The following is a 23852-nucleotide window of genomic DNA, read 5'->3' on the forward strand; positions in this document are numbered from 1 at the left end:
CTCCATCATGGCCAGCCATCTCCAAACAAACGATATTCCGTCCATGATTAATGATATATTGAAACACTTAAAGTTAGAAGCATGATTCGCCAAAACTATTTAATGCGAAATTCAGATTGCGATCCGTATTAATAAACCGCTTAATGGTTCGTACACTAAATTATCTTAATTAACGTTGATTTAATCCTGGTTAAAATAATAATCAATCTGTTTTAATTGTTAGATCACGTGAAAGATCGTCTGATGAGATTAATGCGATAAGCTCTCTGTTGTCTGCAATATGCTTTGTTTGCGTGAAATATGCTAATATTTTTGTTTAATACAATCTATTTGTTTTATTATAAATTATTTGTATCGTAGTGCTATTGATAGCCAATATAATTCATTCTTCTGTCTAATTAATCAAGATATTTTGAAATTGAAAGTGAAATTATTTATTGAGGAAATTTATAAGAAGGTTATAAATTATAATATAAAGTTCAGAGTAACTTAGTAATTTAATATGATCATAATAACCATTCAAAACTAGGCAGATAAAGCAGACTGTCATAATGTTACCATGTCACTATCTAGAACCGATAGTAAAGAAGCTAAAGTACTTCTTTATAACGGTTTTCATAAAAATGTAAACTATTTTATGGCTTACCGCGTAACGTCAAGATTGTACGCAAACGGGTTAAAGCAACATTTCCTTGAGGATAAGAAAGCTTTTCAACAATGTAACAAGGATAAGAGGTTAAATGTAAGAAGTGATAATGCAGCAATAGATTCAGCTTAATGATATTACTAAGCTTTCTTGAATGGGGAAATCTACTCCGGGTATGCAGTAACGCAATAATAATACAATACGTCATAACTAAGCGTCATAAGTATGAATGAGAGACTATAGGGTGAGAAATATAAAAAGAAAAATAATACTTTTTTATAATTTTTTTTATTATTTTTTAAATGGACTATCTGTGAATAATCTGATCAAATGTAATGCAGTTATTGAATCATAATATTATGTTTTAATATGGAGACAAAACGTAATATTAGTAGGATTACACGGATTGTACACAATACTTACTTCCTTTTAATAAAATATCGCCGCCTGACTTACAACAAAACCATCGGTGCCCCTAATCCGGTATTACCCCAATTAGATCTATTTATAATACTTACATTTGTCAGAAACATTTAAAATATCCTAAAATTACCGTGTCTCATTCCTTTCATAAATCATTTATAAAATACATAAAAATAACTGCGTTAAAAACAACCGACTTCAAAAACGGAAAAGTAAGAAATAAAAAAGATTTGATATTATTAATTACTACATATTATTTTTATGTGCTATTTATTAAATAGGTTTGAAGTCGGTGCCAAACACTAAGCACTTAGTATTAAGCCCATGCACCGACATCAAACCTTTTTAGTAAATAGCACATAAAAATAATATGTAGTAATTAATAATATCAAATCTTTTTTATTTCTTACTTTTCCGTTTTTGAAGTCGGTTGTTTTTAACGCAGTTATTTTTATTTAATACTTTTTAGTGTATTTTTCAACACGAATCAAACGAGCCCAAACTCGATAAAGTTGAGTCAATATATTACTGAGTTCCTATGGCCACCTTCCGATTCCATCATCAGATCAGCTCCATGTCATGATAATGTTTCATCGCTATCCAATTTACATTCGTATACAAAATTTCAGCTCAATCGGTTACCGGGAAGAGAATCAAAGTTACTTGCTACATTGAAATTAAGTCATCGAGTACAGACAAAAATGCTCATAAAATAAAAACTACTAGGCCTAGCCGAATAAAATTTTTATGGGACCAATTCGACACCATCCCGCATCGAACAAAAAAAGAATCACGTAAATCGGTTCAGAAACCTCGGAGTAATCGGTGTACATACATAAAAAAAAAAAAAAAAAATATACCGGCCGAATTGATAACCTCCTCCTTTTTTTTGAAGTCGGTTAAAAAGGATCCGTTATTTTGCTAACTCATAGTACTATAAACAGCTCGCTATACTTCATTGAAAGCGTAATACAATTTAGTTACGATTTGGAGCGTCTAAAGGCGCCTCAGTGCGCGCTAACCGAGTTTACGAAAGCGACATAAAGCAGATGTCGCACAAAAACAGTATTCAAGATCGCGCTGCACCCCCATTCACCCTCCACAAGAATCTCGTAAAAGAAATTTCCCGTTCTTATCACTTTTGAAATAAAATGTAGCGCCTTACGTACGTACGTGTTTTATTAGAGCCGTCGCTTCACGATTTATCTCGCGATGTTAAACCTTTTTTGTACCTGTTATTTTGTACAGTGAATAGGCTTATTTTTGTCGTCTATTTAACCCCCTATCGTGCATTTTTTTCATTCAATTATGTGTTGTACAAAAAGATTTGTGTCACCATAATAAAAGAATGAGAATGTTTCTTTTGTTATCTGTTTTATAATGTCTTTGGTAGAATCATACTCTACGTCTTGGAAATATCTTAATAATCTCTTAAGGCACAAATTACAAAGTACTTAGTCACTATTATTCTTGAATGATCCTCAACAGTTGTAAATTTCGGAAGGATAGCTATTATTTTATTTGTTTATTTTACTTAGTTTTTGTTTTGTCTGTTCTACGGCCGCTTAACAGCCGCTGGAGTGTATTTCATAAACAATACTTTTAAATCTTTAAAACTCACGCACATGGATGTACAGATTGCATAGGAATGTTGTTTCGAGGATACTGTTTTTTTATGCTTAACTACAGCGGTATGGCAAAAAATTGCCATGGCGCTAGATTATGATTATAAAAATTGTTTTTATCTCATTTGACTCGTTTTAATCCCCTGGCTGAAATGTAACACGAAATCATTACAAGTGCCACATTTATATCAAACACCTATAACTATTAAAAATACATTCAGCATTTCTTAAGACCAAATAAACAATATTCTAACACATCATACATTCTCGAGTCCAATTCTTTTTTACGAAAGCAATATTTTATAGCTGGCAACACTGCTCCTGACAATAAATGGTTATATTCTAGGAGGTAGCAACGTTGACAAGTGAGCATTTTAGTATAGTTGGTTCTTTGATATGCTGTTCCTCTTGCTATTTCGGTTACAGTCCGGTCTGTCTGGCTGGCCGCAGTGGTTGCGTTTAATAGTGCGCATCTTATCTGCACAGGAAAATATCCTTAATTTAAAGTCATTTTTTAACGCGTAATTTTTAATCTTTTGCCTTTAGATAGATCCATTAGACATACATTTTTTATTGCAAGACGTTTTTTTCGTTGTTAAATAGGTGCCAGACACAATTTTTATTTCAATATAATTAAAATATCATCGAAATAAGTGAAATTCCATCAACATGAGTCCCAGTGAAGGATAAGTAATCACTGTGTTACTTATACTATATATAATATTCATTTTACTATTTACAGTTTTTTTGTAACAATCTACCATATCGCCTCCTTTTTCCCAACGAACCTCAAATAGGACGTTAATGTAAACTTGATAAAAACCAAATTTCATCAAGAAATTAAAGACTTTTTAACGGATTTTAAACGCGATTTATTCATTGTATTATTTTCCCAAGTCTTTAATTTCAAAATGTATAATACTCGCGTAAAATCAAACACTAGAAAATACAAATATCATCAAATTCATATTTATACCCAAAAGTGTAATAAATATGAAAAACCATCTATTAAAAATATTAGTTTACTAATATTCAATATAAGTATTAAAAAAGGATAATATAATATAAATAATAAAGTTATTACTTACCTTTTAAGCGGACTCATGTTGATGTAATTTCACTTATTTCGATGACATTTTAGTTAAATTGAAATAAAAATTGCGTATGGCACCTATTTTACAACGAAAAAAACGTCTTGCTATAAAAAAATTATGTCTGATGGATCTATCTAAAGGCAAAAGATTAAAAATTACGCGTTAAAAAATGACTTTAAATTAAGGATATTTTTCTGTGCAGATAAGATGCGCACTAATAAACGCAACCACTGCGGCCAGCCAGACAGCCCGGACTCTAACCGAAATAGCAAGAGAAACAGTATATCAAAAACCCAACTATACTAAAATGACTTTTTTTTAAACGTTGCTAGCTCCCGTACTATTAGTTTGATTGGGAATAACTTTACATCAACATTTAAGTATCTGTGCACCGCTGATTAAAAAATAATAAAAATAAATAAAAAAAAATAAAAAGCCTTTTATTCAGATCCACATTACAATTATTATAATATGATTCTAATACAAATAAAACTTAAAATCTAATGTAAACCTTAATCTAGTCTCTTATTTGAATTTTGCTTATTTTTTGTAGATCTGTTTGCCAGTCGACAAAGGCCTCCTCCAACCGTTTCCACTCATGTCTTTCTTGGGCCACTCTGTTCCATGTGACGCCAGCCACTTTTCTTATCTCTTCATCCCACCTTTTGTGCGGTCTACCTCTTTTCCTCTTACCTTCTCTAGGATACCATTGTGTTACACTTTTGCTCCATTTATCTTTTCCTCTTACCGTGTGTCCTGCCCATCGCCACTTCATCCTTCTAATTTTGCATGTAATGTCTATGACCTTTGTTTTGCTTCTTATGGCTCGATTTCTCAGTCGGTCTGATTTTTTCACATTTAGCATGCTCCTCTCCATTGCGTATTGGCATGATGAGAGTTTGCTAGTCGCGTTTTGTGATAAGGACCAGGTTTGGCTGCCGTACATGAGAACTGGTAGTATACAAGTATTAAATATTTTACTTTTAATATTCACGTGAAGATTTTTATCTTTCATAATCTCTTTCAAACTCCAGTACCTCTTCCAGGCATTAGTTATTCTTCTTTCGACTTCTTTGCACATCTGATTATCGTCTGTTATTAGCTGTCCTAGGTAAATATATTCATCTGTGTAATCAATTTGGTTGGTTCCCAAGTTTATGGTAATTCTCTCTCCATTTGTCATTACTCTTGTTTTTTCTGGGTTCAGTTTTAATCCTACTTTCATGCTTTCCGTTGCCAATTCCTTTATCATTTTTGTTATATCTTCCGAAGATTTTGCAAATAGCACAATATCATCTGCGAATCTCAAATGTGTCAATAAGACTCCGTTCACATTGATATCAATGCACCGCTGATTAATGGCCGGTATATGTCAACTGTCACGGGTGTCACAACGCCTCAGTTTGTTAGATGCGTCACGCACTTACAGTCAGGGATGCAAGTTTTTTAATCCCTATATTTAGGCGAATTGTTGATTTAAATTTTGCTATGAATTAACCAAGCAATAATAATCGATCAAACTATTACAATACACACAATTTTTCTTTTGGCGTTGTAAATAAACAGTAGGTTTTTGATAATTTCATCGTTTTATTTACGTACAATATCAATAATAACATCACATTAAAAGAATACGAAGCCCCAGAAATTTGGGGGAAAAATAACGAGGAAAAGTAACTTCATTCAAGCTGTTTCTTTTTATTCTTACATTAGACTTCTAATTCATTTCGCGGACAGCCCTGCTTCCTAAAGTGCCCTCAGCACTTTTTTGGTGAAAGGATCACTGTTTTTTTATCACAAGGAGAACCATAAGTGCTTAATTCACTCGCAAGTTATGTTTCGAACAGATAATCCGTATTATGTGCCCCTTATAATATACCTTCTCTTGACAGATAATATTTTCAAATCTCTTATTGGATTGATGACGCATTTTTTTTTCTTTTTGTCGTTCAAACGTTGAGATAAATATATTTTGTAGCTATTCATTGAACTTCACGATAGAGCTTTGGTAACGCAGGAATGAAATTGTTATTTTCTCTACATGTTGATTTTATAAATAATTATAGCCATTGAAGCTTTTTATTGTTATATTTATTGTTTCTGTTTGATGCCGTTTGCTTGTCTGAATTGAACCATGATTATTAGAATAGTAAATTATGTCTAATGAATCACACTACAGTTTTCCACCCACTAAATAACATTCAGCGTTCTGCCTGATCTAAATATTCTCGATTGTTATAACGCTTATGCAATCGATCGTCATACTTAAATCTATTTCTGGATAAGGAAATGGATTGGTAACTACTAACTACACTCCTCGTACGTTTATTGACGCGGCATAATAGTTTATTTTAGTACAATGTGGAAGGGCACGTTTCACATGTGTGACCCTCGTCGGGGCGAAGGTATAAATAAACAAGACTTGCTGATATCTGTCATCCGAAGTATTAGATTTATTTCTGCCACGGCGGAAGGTGAAGGACCCGCGCCCCTCGAGCCTCGAACCACCAAAAGCAAAGATTTAATGTAACACTTCATTTAGCAAGTTTAAAAAATGTAGTTCCCTCCAAATCAAATATTTATGCGGGTTGGGTTTAGTTCGAAGTTCGAGCATGTTATATTGTAAATCGAGGGTCCGATCACGCCAAAAAGGAATTCTTTTTGTAGTACGAAGCGGATGTTTTCGGTGTTTTTTGTTGAATTATGGTAATGTTTGAGTGACGCAGGCTGGGCCAACTGCCGATATTTAAATTTACTGGGATATGGGAGCAACTTTTTCCCCGATATCGTTTATCTTGTGTCCATTGTAATTTCGTTACGATACATATCGTTTTAGGATGATTGCATTGCTTAGTTTTTGTTTATGAAACTTTTGCTTTTGAAAACACTTTTGAAGACTGTCTCAGAGCCTAATGTGAGAGAAATTTATGTTTTATCCGTCTTCAGTAAAGTTTGCACCACCCTTACATATTATGGATTATACAATAAAAGTTTGCCTTCAAAGTGAGGGTGGAATACATATTATGGCTCCTTCACGTTGTACGTGTACATTATCCACCATCTCTATTCATTAACGAAAATAATCAAGACAACTTAGAATATACATGATAATGTACTCAATAACTTCAATGTTTAATTTCCTCAGCAGGGGTTCTAATTTGTTACACTAATTTACTCATCTGACGAAGCCAATTTTATTAACATGCAAATGTTTCTAGCGACTTTCAAATCGGTTGTATCCTGGATTTCTTACAAAACATCCTCCATTAAGAATTTTACTTTTGTATACCCGTAGGTAATACATTTACCGATACGCCGATCTAGTCAGCGACAAACAAATGGAGTGAGCAATTTAAATAGATTGAATGGGATTTGTGTTTCATTTAGTTAAGCCTGCTATCAATAGAAATAGTTTTTTTCAACAGAATATTCAACAAATAACGCTCTGTCTAGCTTTTGAGTTATTGGACGCGTTTATTTCCTTTTTGTTTGACTTGTGGGCGAGAAGATTACGAGGTTGATTGGAAGATGGAAGTAAACAGATGTTAATTATTTTTCTTTTTAATTATGGAGAGGTTTCTATATATAATATCATTGATGGAGAGGCTTTTTCTGTTGTTCTGTTAAATACATGCGATAGTTATCATTACAGATTTAATTATCGTTTTGTATTCTTACTAGTTTTTATTTAAAAACATGTATCGTTATAATATCCCCTTTTATATACTAACCTCAGATATTTCACTTTCATACGCATAGACGTTCAACGTCCTTAAATTTACTATCACCTCATTAAAACCTTAGATTGAGTACTGCTCCTACAATAAACGTTAACATAATATAATTCTAAAGATATACATATGTTTAATACGAAAGTTTACGTTATAATACGTAGGTATAATGATACTGGTCGCGGAAGAATTCTAATCAATACCCGCGGCCCCATCATTAAAGCGGCTCGACGGAACACAGTGGGGTTTTAGTCGGTAAGAATCCGACATAACCCACGGCTACTTCCCCGGGGGCCGTGGGTATCTTTGGAAGATTTCCCCACTAAAAAAAAAAAGGTATAATGATACTATAATCTGCAAGGATGTGGGTGCGAGGCGTTCGTATTAATAATAAATAATTAATGGCAACTCTATAAAAGTATATCGTTTCGTTATTAAATCTAATTATATGGTAGACGCACGTTAGTCGGGACCAACTGTTGAGTGCGAAGTGATTCCACCCCCTTTTATCACCCCCCCTTTTATAGCCTCCCGTCTCCCTTCGCTCCTTATGTGTGACGTCATTGCTCTCAATATGAGATACTTAGTGTTGTAGTAAAATGCATAATTGGAATAGAAAGCTTTTTATTATTTCTATGAGTGCGTGTTGTGAGAACTGCGTAGGATGCAGTTTCGGGAATCTGTAATATTGGAATTAATACCAAAATAAGCACTTACGATTACATTCATGTTATAATATCTAAATTTATCGATAACTTAATAATCATTGCAACCGCAGATGTCTCTACAGACTACATCTGTGACTACAACTCATTCAACAAGAAAATTTTATCTTAAAAGTGTAAAAAACTGTTCATAAAATGTGATATTTAAATATGGGTCAAGCTAATATAATGCCGAACATGATAAAATACTTTATTTAAAGCATACAGTGGCACGAGGATTGAAATATAAAATATGGTTAGGTGATTAAGGCATGACTAAGACGGTGTGGTTTTACACAAATAACAGACATCTGCGGCTGCAACCAAACCGCAAGATGTCTATGGGAAAGTAAATTTTGCAATTGAATAACCTCGTACAGATTGAGTTTTCAGATGTATAAAAACTGGCTTTATTGTGTGATGACTTGATGGAAAGAGCTTCTGTTTTATAGGCTCAATTTAAAATATAACTGTTTACAAAATATCTACAGTGACGATCAGTGTCTAGTGTTATTATTTGTCTATTATAAGCGCATGGAAAAGTAATTTTTTGTTGAAAATATGTGCCGTAATCCTTGCTCTATATCCAAGTTGGTTGACCAAGATTATTGTCAGCGAAAAGTTATAATATTTGTCTTAGTTATTTTATTTTATTACAATTTTATTTAATAGTCTACGGTCGAGAATTTTCATTCCTTTCTATAACCTATAGTAAGTAGTATATTACACATACATTTATTTTAAGATACATTAAAAAAATATGATGTAAGTAATTTGTTAAGTATTCATTAATACTGTATTGTTAATAGTCGTGTATCTAATATATTATAATTTATAATACATAAGCCACATACTGGTCTATGGTAATTTAAATAAAAAATCAAGAAGAACTACAAGTGCAATAGACTAGCGATACTCCTTGTAACAATTCTGCCAAGGTCTTCCCAATTACAAGACTTAGTTGGATCGACTTAAATTATAATCCAAATAACTCTTCGCGCTCCACGTTCACTCAAAATGAACTCTTAAGTCACGGGGACGTTTTAACACATGAATTAGTCTTCATTTGCGACTTGCGCCCTCCGTGAGCGGTGATAAAATCCTTCAAACGCTGTGAGAGTACTTCATGTACCCTTGGGCACAAACGACTGCCCTGTCACCCCGCACTCGGGTATTGTAGGGCCCTTAGTTAATAGCCTACGAAAACACTATACTTCATTTTGTTTGAGTCAAAAATAAAGAACCTTTTTACTTGCGGGAAGGGTTAAACGCTTTGAATTATTCGGCGCAACCAAGGCGCAACACTGCAGCAGTGTCAGCGTCAGTTTTGATGTAATTTTAAGCTGTAATGGTGAATGCATGGCATATGCTTTGCGTAAGGATATTTTTTCTGTTTTATACTGTTACTTTGGCAAATGTTAGTACCTATTGGTACCTATATTAAAAGCAGCCATATCATTAACCTGACTTGATAATAAGTTATAAGCGCGCTTAGTGCATTTACGAAGCCTAATTTTTCTGTTATTTGAAAATATAGTATAGTAAATATAGTATAGTATAGATATCATCTTTCTTGATCTCAGTAATTCCTCATTTCTCCTCATTTCATCAAATTAAAGGAACAGAGTTCGTAAATATTTTTTGTATTTTAATTTTCCGCATAATACCTACCGAAAATTTTCTTATAAAACTCGGGAATATCCTGTCGTTGATATTCACAATTTATTCCCGATCCATGGTAATTTGAAGTAGAGAAGGAAAAAAGTATTTTCCGCGAACTCCGCGTTGATATCTCCTCAAATAGAATCGTCAAAAGTTTGTGATGTGTTTGCGAAGTACTGATTACTTGTCAGAATTGGTTCTGGCTCTAAGCGCGCTGTCGCCTGTCACCTGAGCGTCTGATTGAGCTCTCATCCGTTCTGAATGTCATACAGCTTTTGTTTTGAAAATACACGCGCTGAACCTTGAAAGTACTCGAGCAACAATATAATAAGCGTAGGTGGGATAGGTTTTACTTGCTGCTTTAATGTTCAGTGGTGTGATTAAATTAATTCTTAAGTATCATTGAGGGTTGGCACTTTTATCATAGATATATTGACGTGTTTGATATTCAGGTGTCGACTGTCGACATTTATATTCAGCCACAACACATAATTATTAATGAAATGGTACAAGGTTTCTACCACTTTTTATCTGTGCTTAATCTTATTTTCTTTCTGAAAGTAAAGTAATGCAAATACGAATTGTATTGTCCATCGTTAGCATAAACTTACCATGAAAAATACAAAAGAGAAGTCAGAACACACTTGACAGTTAGAAACAGGAACATTATAGTTTGAGATGTCGCTAAACTTTTTAAATTCGATTTCGAGAAAGCGTGTCTCGAGTGGAATGAACCTGTCCAATGGCAACTCCAACTTCTTGGGAGTAATATTGAAGAAATTAAATTACGAATGTGACTGATGTGGTCTGGCCAATTTGAAACATTAGTGCTCTTGAGACGGCTTGCCTCTTTCCGTTTAATTATTTTAAACTCTAGATGATTGCTACGGAGCGCTAGCTCTTTTCCGATAAGAGATTTTGTTGAGTGCATTTTTAATTTAGAAGGCTACTCGAGTTTCTTTTGAGACTTCACCCTGAATATGATTGAGTTTTTATTTATGCTTAACAGGCTTAAGAATTAGGAGATAAGCAAAATTCTTCAAATTGTGTTAGTCAAGTTTATTTTTCATTCAACAAATAATCGATGTCCTAGGTAATTAAATAAATTGTTTTAATGTTCGACACGTTCTTTTTTTCCAACGCCTAATTTCCAATGTATAAAACAATTTGATAGTCAAAAAATTGAATACTTCATTTCATTGAAAAATATATAAAATATAGATAAAATAGAGTCGAATTCACAACCATAATATTTTTTTCTGTAACATTTTCCGTAAACTTGGAATATAAAGGATGTTTTATTAATAACCACATGACAAAGCAAAAATATGCCTTGAATTTATATACGTGTTATCGTTTAGAGACCCGTGACTCAATCATTTCCTCTGTATTTGAAACATTTTCATTTAAAAGAATGTGAATGCTTTGGTAAAAGAATTGCTCTCAAAGATTTCCCAACAGACTCGCTATTGAAAGCTACCTTTAATATTTCTAATAAAGTATTTGATGACGTTTCAATTTAATTTTGAAAAAAAAGGAGCGTTATTAATGTGAGACTGTTTTGATTTAAATGGTTTTATTTATAGGTACATATTATACTAAAAAGAATATGAGAGATTTTATAAGAAAAAAGTATTGTGCCATAACGTATAAAATAAAGAAACCAATTGATGGAATTCTATTCATAATTTTTTTTCGGAATATAATATATTCCATTCGTTTACATATACTTATTTATCATACCATTATCGATAACGACGAATTTCCTTTTAAACTTTTTTTTTACTCGTTGTAATTGATTAATTCATCGTGTCTTAATAATTGTCCAACTACTATTCTTAGTAGACATAGTATTGCCTATTTATAAAAAGATTGCTCATAGATTTAATATCAAAAGAGTTGAACATCATATAAGAAAAGCTGTCCCGGCAAACGTTGTTCTGCCGTGCTCTTGTCACTTAGGGTTATGAAAAATAGATGTTGGCCGATTCTCAGATCTACCCAATTAACAAAATTTCATGAGAATCGGTCCAGCCGTTTCGGAGGAGTATACTAAAGTTGTAACACGAAAACTATATACTTATATAGAAAAATATAAACCATATAAGAGCATATAATAATCCGTTCTATACAATCAAATGCCAAACGTCAAGCTCCATACATAGTTCTGTAGCACGCGCAATTATCATCAATTTGAAACTAAAGCCAAATATACACTGAAAGTAATTACACTCAGTTTAATTCTCGTATAAGTTACTCATAACTCTTAAGTAACAATTTGCCAGCAAGTTATCTCTTACATGTACCGACACGCGTACTTTATGCGTTTAATATGTAAACTTTATGCAAATAGCATTAATACATAGGGTAATTGAAATACAGACGTCTCATAATGGACTTTGAACTGTTGATTTGTACTATTTTATAGGCCTTTACTTTTTTATGTTACGTTTATTGGACACTTACTGAGTATTGTTTACTCTGTAATTAGTATTTATTCCGTGGGTGGAATTTCATCGTACAATAATTTATTGGACAGGAATAAAACAAACAAGAATGAAAAGCTTATAGTAAGAAGATTTATTTGTAAGCAATTATTGTATATTGTTATTCAAGTAATATTACGTTCGGTGTTATATAAAATAAAAAATAATCATTTCATTTCCTATTTTTGTGGAAGGAAGCTATTTAGAAGATCTTAGATACCTATATTTTAAATATTTTTGAAAATTCCTCTTTGGGGCCATCCATAAAGTACGTCACACGTAAAGAGGGGGGGAGGGGGTCGACAAAGTGTGACACGGTGTGACAAGGGGTGGGAGGGGTCCTAAGTTTCGTGACATCACATTTAAAAATCTAGAGGTACTAATCGCGTAATTTGAAATATAAATTAAACTAAAAAATACGTCCAACTCTATCTTTAGGGCAATACGGTTTAAATTGTTTTGTTGACAATTAATATATGACATTAATGTTTCAAATATTTGATATTATGTTGATTTCATAAAAAAGTACTAAATTTAAATGGAAATAAAACTAATTTCGGAACTGCTGTTTTAATTTAATAATTTTTCGATGTTAAATTGCAAAACATGTGACGTCACACTAGGGAGGGGGGGGTCTTAGAAATGTGACCACCTGTGACAAGGACGGGGGGGTGCTCAAAATCTCATGAAATTAGTGTGACGTACTTTATGGATGGCCCCTTTCCTCAAATTAGAGAACCTACGTAGATATTAAAAGTACCTACACAGAATGTAATAATTAGTTTTAATATCCATTTTCAATAGATTTATCATAATATAAGTTAATTTCTGTTTACTCTACATTCTCTTCAAAACCAGTATCGATAAAACCAGCTTAAACTTAACATTCTTTACCTACTACCTAACTTATTTGTCAGAACATTCTAAATCACACATTAAAACGAACAATCAGTAAGTCACAGCTTAACAACGTGACCTCCCAACGCGTAGCTTCCTGTAGGTAGTCCGAGCAAGGTAACTGTCCATACCGTTGGCTCCTGGTCCATACGACCTGTCGATTAAGGGCGTGCTCAGAATCGGCATGCGTTCATTACCTGTTAGGGTTGGCAACGTTAAAAATGCAACGAAAAATGGGATGAAATGATTTTTTTTGTATGTTCGTACTTTTACATAAAATATAAAGTCGTAAAGAACATAATACCAATATATATCAAGTGTATTCCTCACAATTAAACAAATAGGTACATACAATACATTTTTTTTCTTTAACATGGAACAATGACAAAAGTAAACAAATAAAGTTAAACTGAAAGACGCACTACTAGAAGATCAATGTTGATAAAATGAAAAAGGTGACCTTTCAGATAAATTTACTTACGATCGTATATCCGAACATTTTGTACAAAATTGCATTACATATTTAAATGTATGTGAATACCTGTGAATACCTACTGACATTGAATTACGTTCTTACGACTTATCGTTCATCAATCTTGTAAGGGGATATCGTTTCACTCGATAACAACGGACGTAGTTTCACACCTTTTCGTGTTTTATTTGTTCGATATTCTCCTTTTTAAAATGTATTATATTCAACGTTACGGGTGTCAGTTTGAACAAGATAAATTAATATAAAAAATGCCAACGAAATCGGTATATACTTATTATACAAATATGTTGTACGAAAGAATAGCAGTGACTGTTATTGTTATTATCCAACAAAAATAAATAAAAATAGAAGGTTATTTTCGTATTACTAAAGATCACAATCTGTTCGTAGCCATAACCTATCCCAACATATTCCCCGTACAACGAACGGGTACTCATAACTTAGACGATATTTCATCAGGTGACATCCCTACAACCCTCCCTATTCATTATACCCGGCTGAATAACTAATGGCGTGCGTCTTAACGCGCCTCTAGGAGAGCAGTTATTTTCAATGAAGTCGCCCAACCCTTGTTATTCTCGTTTCATGAACTTAAACGCGTGTGAATACGACGAAATTGCTCATTTGCTCGACTCACGTGCGTATGAGCAGCGTCATTTTGATGTAAGCAGAAATTAGTGGCTGTAGTTTGATGATACTCTGTAATCGTAGAGCAATTCCGGTTTAACTTTATGTCATAATGTAAATAAGAGGTCTTGCTTTTTCTTCCTTTCATACTAGAATCTTATGTGAATGTGACATCTTCATATAGAGTCGGCTTTCAATCCATCTTTCAGTAACTCTACATCGACTTTAATTATAAATTAATGTTTCAAAGGTTAATTATATGATATATGAATTTAAATAAATAATAATCTTTATTTATAATCTTTATTTATTTCTTCCTTTTACAATACATATTATACATACAGGCAACATATACAAGGTGTAGAAAGCTGGTGCCTGTGGTAGGTGTAAAACCTGTAATACAGGTCACCAGGTCTCCACCACTCGGATGAACAGAACATTATAATTAAGCCAAAGAAAGAAACTATGTAGCTTAAAAATTAAATTACTTTAGTTACATTAGCAAAAAAAATATAAAAAAAATAATACAAAAAAAAAATAATAAAATTAAACATGCAAAAGTCTACCCGGATGAAGTGTGAGTGATTGTGACGAGTGAGTGAGTGTGTAGTGTGAGTAAGTGTGAGTGAGTTTGAATGCGTGTGGTAAACATCTGAAATCTTAATTTGAACGAATTAGATAAATGAGTCTAAAAAGGTCTCAGTCTCAGCGTATGAAAGTCCCTGTAGCCAGTTATCAAGTAAAATTTTCAGTTTGTGATAGTTTAAAGAATGTACAGATAGAATATTTTGGAGTTTATTATAAATGTAAGGGCCAAGAAATAAAAAGAATCTGTGACTGAAAGAAGTATTTAGTCTAATTGTCGGAGCTAATAAATAATTGCGACGCTCAGTAAGGGGATTGTAAGGAGTAGAACTGTGTTGTTTTAACGCGATTTTAAGAATAAATAATTGGCGAACTGTTAGTACTTGAGATAGTTTGTATAATTCTGCTGTTGGATATAATCGAGGCTTATGAAAGCAAACCTTTAAAGCTGCCCTTTGGGCACGTTCAAGCTGAATTAGATAAGATTTATATGTACCACCCCAAGATTCAATTCCATACAATATAACAGACTGGCACAGCGCTATATATACCATTTTCATAATTGAAATGTCAGCTGATGAGCGTAGTTGCTTAAAAATGTACATAAGTTTTCGTATCCTATTACCAACAGTTTCTATATGCTCCTTAAAAGCTAGCGAAGAGTCAACAATGATGCCGAGATATTTGATAGATGATACTCTTTCGATAACAGCTGGACTCGATGGATTCATGATAGAAGGAACTAAAATTTGGAGGTGATTAATATCAGATTTGTCATTGCGTATTGCAAAATTTACTAATTTTGTCTTTTTGACATTTAAGGTCAGCACATTTTTATCTAACCAATGTAAAACAGAATTGAAGCCTTGCTGTGCAAGATTATAAGTTTCGAGCCAGGTTTTAGACGAGAAAGCCAATGCCGTATCATCTGCATAAGAGAATATAGCACCATTTTGCAATTTAATATCACACAAATCGTTCACATAAATTAAAAATAGACTCGGGCCGAGGATGCTGCCTTGTGGCACGCCATAAGAAATAGGGTGCTCGGAGCTTGTAAGAGATCCAATTTTAACACATTGAGTTCTGTTAGTGAGATACGACTCAAAAAGCGATAATTGAAGATCTCTTATTCCAAGGGCCTCCAATTTCGTCAGTAAGATTGGGATCGAAACTGTGTCGAAAGCTTTAGCAAGATCCAAAAACAAAACCATACATTTATTATTTTTGTCCATTTGTGAAACAAGGTGATTAACTAAGTTGTGAACGGCGTCTGTGGAAGACCGATTTTTACGAAAACCATATTGATTAGGCGAAAGAAGTTTGCGACATTCTAAATAATTTACGAGTCTATTGTTTATAATCTTTTCTAAAATTTTGGACATAGCTGGAAGAATGGAAATAGGTCTATAATTTTCGACACAGTTCCGGTCCCCAGACTTGAAAATCGGAAGCACAAGGGCTTTTTTGAAAGCGTTAGGGAAAGTACCGGTAGTAAGGCATAGATTGAAAATATGGGTAAGTGGGGCAAGAAGAACCTTAACATGTTTTTTTAAAAAAGCAGACGAGATACCATCCCATCCAGGGCAGGAGTCACTCTTGATACAATTTATGATATTCTGGACTTCATTGTCATCCGTCGCTAAGAGAACAAAAGATTCAGAGTGGTGAGCAGGAGCAACGTAGCTATGTTGAGAAGACGGGATTGCTTCCGCTAAGTTTTTTCCAACATTGGCAAAATAATTATTAATGGCGCAGATAGAGGTATATTCATTTTTAGATATTAGATTGTGAGCTGTAGGTTGCGGTTTATTAGAATCAATAACAGATTTAATGACCTTCCACAATTGTTTACAGTTTTTGCCTGCCTTAGCAAATTCAAGTTTCTCATAATCTATCTTAGCTTTACGTAATAACGCGTTACAAAAGTTGCGATATCTCTTATAGGTCAGCTTTAATAAATCATCATTTGGGGATTTTTTATGTTTTTTGAAAAGATTATCTCTATGACGCATGCATCTCAATAATCCTGGAGTTACCCACGGTTTGAGAGGCCTACGTCTACGGGGTAATGAAAGGACAATAGAGCAGGATAAAATAACAGAGGTGATAATTTCTATAAATACGTCTGCCGCCTGATTGGCATCTAAGGTAGAAAGAACAGGGTGAAAGTCAATTGAGTTTAGAGCAGAAGTTATTTTATCTTCATTTATTTTGGTGCAAAGAGAGTCATTCGCTACTTTCCGTTTTTTTTGTGATAAGCATAATACAATAGCAAAGTGGTCGGTGACCGTTGATTCCAAAACAAAGATCTTTGCCGGAGAACGGGTCTTAATGTTGGCATGGTCGAGGCACGTTAGTCCGTGAGTAGGAAAAGAGTGGCCCGGAATAAGACCGTGGTGCCCAAGAATTTCGAGGTAAGACGATGTGTGATTGGATGTATTATTAGGCCTAATATCAATGTTAATATCACCAATCAACACAATATTCCGATAAGATTTTAGGTCAGATAAAACTTTATCCAACGAGACTAGAAAATTTGAGGGATCTAGAAAAGCATAGGGTCTGTATAAAGCTAATATAACTAAATCACAGCCAATATATATAAGCAAACAGTTTGCTTCGTCAATATGAAATTCAACGATTTTTACATCTTTTATTGTGTTTTTATAATAAACTATAACCCCGTCGTTTTGATTAAAGTTACACGAAGTTGAATGGGAGCAGTAGCCATCCAGATTTGGAATAATAGGATTACAAGATAGCCAACATTCAGATAAAATAATAAGATCACACGATACTTTTACTCGTTCTAGTAAGGTTACAAGTCCCAAAAAATTCGCCTTGATGCTACGTATATTTTGTGATAATATTGTAAGGTTAAGATGATTATTATCAGAAGACAGTAAGTGGGAGCAATCCTCAGGGGAGCAAGATATAGCTTCACAAAAGGAGGTGTCGTCCAAATTATTTATGTAGTCATTAATCGCCGCGAATTTGAAATAAAAAATATACACAATGTATCTACAACAAAAACCTCAAGCCAAGACGCAATAATTTTAATCAAAATAAATAATGTAAATCGATATACAATATAAGTTTTAGTTAGCGGTGTATTATAAATGGTTTTAATTTTACGATCCTTAAAAAATAATACTATATACGTTACATAAGTGTCAAACACAGTAAAAAAGCAGATGAGCATTAGGCCGGAATAAAAATTAGTCACCAGAAAACAATAATTAATCCTTAGTGAGTTTATGACGGAAATTTGGTAAAATGCAATTTGTGTGTCAAATAAATAATTTGGACGTAAAATTAAGTTATTCGAGTAAGATGAATAAATACTCACAAACAGGTCCAATAACTTAGATCGATAGATTTTTAACATAAACTGTTTCAAGTTATAAGTATAGTTTAAGTCATTTTCTGGTACCAAAAATCTAGTGAAACGACATTTATCTTTATGTAACTGAGCTTTGAATAAAAAATGATAAATGAGGTTATAACTTGACTTACCAGAAATATCATGATTTATAAAATTAAATCTCAAGGCACCGTAACCGTCGAACACACATGATGAAGATGACTGAATTTTAATTTCCACCAAACACAAAGCAATTGAAAAATCTATAATTATTGTATTTAGTATCAAATAAAAATCCATAATTAACTTCGTTGATTTTTTGCCAAACATATTATACCACAGTATTAGTGAAGAGACCGAAATCTGTTTTAGATGTTTATCAAACTGCAATTCAAATAAATGATTTAATAAGACTTTAGTGTAATATATATGTAATGTCACCACAAAACTATTGAAGGCTATAAAGGCTACAAATAATATTATAATGCACTCAAACTGTAATGTTAAACGCTTGTTTTGAATGATGAAGAAAAGAGAATGCCCATTTTTGGTACTGGTTTTTCTCATGCATCAAGACAACAATACTATTAAAAAAATCTCGGCAATTTAGAGGCCTTCTTACCATCGGAAAATATATTTTGAACAGGGAATGTTTTGTAAAATCTAATAAGACATGTAATTGTTTAGATCCGTTATTATAGATTTAGTGTCCATTACCGTTTACATTTTTGGTGCAGGTTTTTCTCATGTATCAAGATAAAAATACTATTAAAAAAAATCTCGGCAATTTAGAGGCCTTCTTACTATCGGAAAATATATTTTGATCAGGGAATGTTTTGTAAAATCTAATAAGACATGCAATTGTTTAGATCCGTTACCATAGATTTAGTATCCATTACCGGTTACCACGGTAACCAAGCGGTAACTATTATGACATACTATGGTAAATAGCTAAATGTATTAATATCGATTATTGTTTTCATTGAATTACAAAAAATCAATCAATTAACATAAAATCACTCTGTAAGGTATTGTTTATACACTGTAGGTTGTTTTAATAGGTAGGTTGTGTAGGTTGTTTTGATAGTGAAGTAAAATAATATAGATATATATTATTATGACATAGCTTGGTAGGTAACCAGTTATTTTTATTTGTTTCTTTCTTCGAATATATAGTGAAAAAATGATTCAAACAACAACAACAATATGTAAACCGAATAAAAACTCTATTGGCATTTTTTAAATATATATTTAGGTTTTCTTGAAATCCGTTCCGGAAGATTTATGGTGCCTACCTGCACTAGCCGATGAACAGATAGACTTTGTCTGAAAGCATAAGCTCTACGCATAGATTAAATATGTTAAACGAAAAATAACCTTCAGACGATAAAATACTACCTAAATCACACATAAACCTAACTAAATCGGGTTTATTCAAGTTTCGAGGTTAATTCACATTTTTCTCAATATCTTGAAAACCCCTGTTCTTATCACAAAAAAATCAATTGGTAAAAATCTTTTGAATATCGATGAACCCTCCAAAACCACTCTGGCATTGACGCAACACTATACTGTGGTCCATACTTTCATGGGCATTCTCCTTTATAATTTTACGATTTGTATAGTTAAACATGGTAATTGTATCTTCTGTAATTGCAATAGGGTACGGAATGTAATAAGTAACTATGTGAGTTAGTGCGGGTAGATGTAAAATACTTTTACAATGTTGAAAGATTGTGGTAAGGATTTGGATACACTGAGAAAAGTACATTAAAAATATATCAAAGACTTTAAAATACATTATTGGAAAACTAAACACTACAAATGTAAATTGGCACAAGTGATATAGTCAGGTTGACTTTAACTTTAACAAATCAGAGTCCGTTTTAATTTCATAGCGAGGGTTACCTTCAGATTTACGCACAAAAATTCTTCCCTTATTAGACCAACAGAATTTGAAACCTAATTCTTTACTTTTGTTACGCGCTACAGCAAATAGCCTTCTGTCTTTGTCTGTTAAACTCTCAGATACAAATATTGGTGAGCTTGGACCAGGTAGTCCTATAGACGAGGAGGTTAATTTTTGTGAGTTATCTTTGTTATACTGTTTCACTGCACTTAGAATGTTATTTCTAGTTAACACGGATGTAAAGTCTGCAATAATTGTTGAATTACCAGATTTTCCCTTAATTCGAAAGATATCCTTTATGTCATATTTTTGTAATTCGATATTTAATGCATTACTCATTCTTTGAACAATATCAAATAAATCTTGTTGTGTCTCAGACTTTATTTGTTGTGCTTGAGGTAAGTTACGAAACTCCAAAACTGTGAACTTCGCCTTTTTTTGCATATCATCAATTCTATTATCTAAAGTAGAAATGTGTAGCAATTGTTCACGCCTTTCTTTATCCATACAAGAGAGTTTTTCTTTGATATCTTCATACTGTTGTGACAAAAAATTGATAGACTTTTCTAATTCTATATTTTGGTTTTGTATTCCAGTTAACTGTTGTTTCAACTCAGCAATTTCAGTTCTCATAGCTTGGAATGTCGTATCTTGATCCTTTTTCCAAGTAGTAAGCATAGCAAGTAGTTCTTCTTTCAAAGATTTCTCCTCGGAGGAGTGAACATCGGTACGAAGCCTCTTTTGCCTTCTTCCAATTAAGGTATTTTCGGGATCAAGTCTAGTAATATCATTTTCAGACGAGACATGGTGCACTTTGTTTCCGGGTGGAGATCTTTGTACTTTAGACATTTTTGACAAAAGTCCGTAGTTTAAGTAGTCAAGGTAAACCGGTTTTATAGAAGCGGCGCAGCAAAATACACGTCTGAACACTAACACAATCCGAGCGGAAGAGGAAAAAATAATTGTTTTCTTGAACACACACACATTACGAACTACTTACAAATTACATTGTATTGCATTTAAAAGTAATTATTCATGAACATACGGCGTAAAGCGTAATTTAGGGTTTATATTTGCAGTACACGGGTGCGACGATGACGAGCGGTTGCGCGGGCGGCACGCGCGTGCCAACCGCCGCGTCTCCCGCCAACACCGCGTCTAGTTCTTCGTCAAATTCGGCCGGTGGCACGCGGTCAACCAGCCTGAGCACCGCACCGCCACCGCCGGCGTCTTCCACGTCTACCACGGGTGCCTCTGGTGAACAACTGAGCCGTACGAACCTCTACATTCGAGGCCTTAACCAAAACACCACTGACAAGGATCTTGTACAAATGTGCCAAATGTAAGTAGATCGCCTCCTTTATTTTTTTCTTTAAATTAAATTCATTAGATATCAGTTCTTTTTTTGGTGTTTACAGTATTTGGGCACAGTAACTATAATGGGCTTTTTATGTTTCAGGTATGGCAACATTATATCAACTAAAGCAATATTGGATAAAAATACAAATAAATGTAAAGGTAAACATAATTTTTATTAACGTAATTATTATACTGTCATAGATTCTATACCTCTTCTAGTTGAATTACCTATATAATTTCACGTATATATGTATTGTATACAAAACACTTCTAGATTATTCGGTAAACAATTATTCAAAAACTGAAATCTGTTAATTTTTCTAGACAACCATATACCCTCATTATACTATATCATCTATGTGGTGAGAAAATTTTCCAATATATGCACGAGACTAGAGTCGATTTAATTTATATGTATAACGTCATATTTATTTTATTTATTTATTCTCGCCTGACTCATTGAAGAATAAAAATACAAAATGGCAAGCGAGACAGCACGCTTTAGATGGTCATTTGTAATGATATTCTTTAATGACACGGGTTACATTTATCATTATATGCAGTATGCACCGAGGCACACACTTTCGAGTTTCGTCGCACATTTCGTTCATGATAGATTTTCATAACGCTACATTACAATAGGCAATATGCTCATTTAGAACATCCATATTTTCTAAAATACCTGTCGATCGAGCATGAATCGTACATTGTATCACGCGAATGGTTCGGTCATCTGTAGTCAACGCGTCATATTATTCCATTTCTGTTTTCGCAGGTTACGGTTTTGTAGATTTTGAAACGATCGCCTCAGCGGAAGCAGCTGTAAAGGGATTACAGGCCAAAGGTGTCCAGGCCCAGATGGCTAAAGTGGGTATCTGGTTCCTGCGTAGACTGAACCGTGTACGTTATGCATGCAAGTAATACTATTATGACTAACCGCCTGCTCCTACCTCATTCCTAATAAATCAGTCACACTTACCTACATACTTTACTTCCATAATGACCATTAGCTCCGCCCTACGATGGGAGCTAGTCGTGTTGTTTGTAGTTCTTTATACTGATATAAAAATCAATTCAATCAGTATATTTAATGATTCAGATTTAAGAGACAGTGTAGCTGAATAGGTGATGTCTGTTCATATTAGTAATTTAGAGAGTTGCACTTAAATAATGTTTATCTCTGTCATTAGTTCAATGTTGAATAAATGGAACTCGTGTCTAAGCCACTATAGAGTATAATTGAATCCATATTATATACAGTTAATAATAGACGCAATAAGCACTGTGGTTAAAATATAACATGACAAGAAATAAAATTACGAAAACATGGTGTTTTCCCAAATCCAATGAAACCCCACCTTCCAAGCCTTCCTTCTACCTCTACTTTAGCTTTAGTATTTACTTCTCTGAAAAGTGCTATATAATTTTGAAGCATATCAACGTAAACCATAAATATTGTTTGCTAGATAAAACTGTTACCTGCCTATTGTAGTGAGAAACGCCTATTCCATTTCGGAATCTGTCTAGTGTAAAACTGATCTAGATTGAACTCTATCTAGTTAGGTCCAGAGTTCAGATTATTGGCATCAATGGAGCCCAATATTAAATCGAAGTATGTATTCATTCATTTGACAGTGTATTTAGGGATTTCAACACAAGCGATAAATTGGTATGCCAAAGAAAAGTGTGACATTAATATTTTGTAAGTATTTACAAGTCTTTCAATGGTTCGCAAATTCAGCGCAAATATAACGCTTACTTTCCTAACTTCAAACATTGTTTCATCTTAACTCTGTACTATTGTGGTTTGCTTGAGCGTAACAACAGTGTATTTCGCTACTGGGCTCTGGGTATTTCTATGCTTTCAATATTAAATTAGTGTGTATGCGACTTTTAACTAGCTTCATAAACTATGCTGATGTATATGCCCATATACTAACATGTAAGGTACTAACACGGGTAAATAGCACATTAGATACAATCTGCTGATTGACGTCAGTGTTCGCTTCAGCGTCTAGATAATGCGGGCTTCAAGCTAATACTAAATTCTAAAATGTTAATTAAGGATTATAAAAAAAAAATATAAACCATTAGACCCAAACAAAATTTGTCATTTCACTCATGAGTATTTTGAACTCTGTATTTTTACGAGAATCTTTTTATACATGAAATAGTTACCTATAGTAATGGAATCTTGAAACTTATCGAAAATGTTGTTTTGATGCAGACAATTTGGGCGCTAAA

At 33.3% G+C, this 23852-nt stretch overlaps 1 protein-coding gene across 5 annotated transcripts in view; it reads left to right on the forward strand.

The window, feature by feature from the left end:
- The window catches only part of LOC123696371 (protein alan shepard), a 171640-nt gene that overhangs the window by 141011 nt on the left and 6777 nt on the right, over positions 1–23852 (forward strand). For 3 of the 5 annotated variants that reach the window (XM_045642501.1, XM_045642498.1, XM_045642502.1), the window contains exons 3-5: positions 21314–21591; positions 21709–21767; positions 22384–22508. In XM_045642501.1, coding sequence (XP_045498457.1) covers positions 21314–21591; positions 21709–21767; positions 22384–22508 — 462 coding nt within the window. The remainder of the gene's footprint in view (positions 1–21313; positions 21592–21708; positions 21768–22383; positions 22509–23852) is intronic. The other 2 variants (XM_045642499.1, XM_045642500.1) reach the window with 2 other exon arrangements.

The sequence above is a fragment of the Colias croceus genome, chromosome 12, assembly GCF_905220415.1.
Source record: "Colias croceus chromosome 12, ilColCroc2.1".
Classification (NCBI taxonomy): domain Eukaryota; kingdom Metazoa; phylum Arthropoda; class Insecta; order Lepidoptera; family Pieridae; genus Colias; species Colias croceus.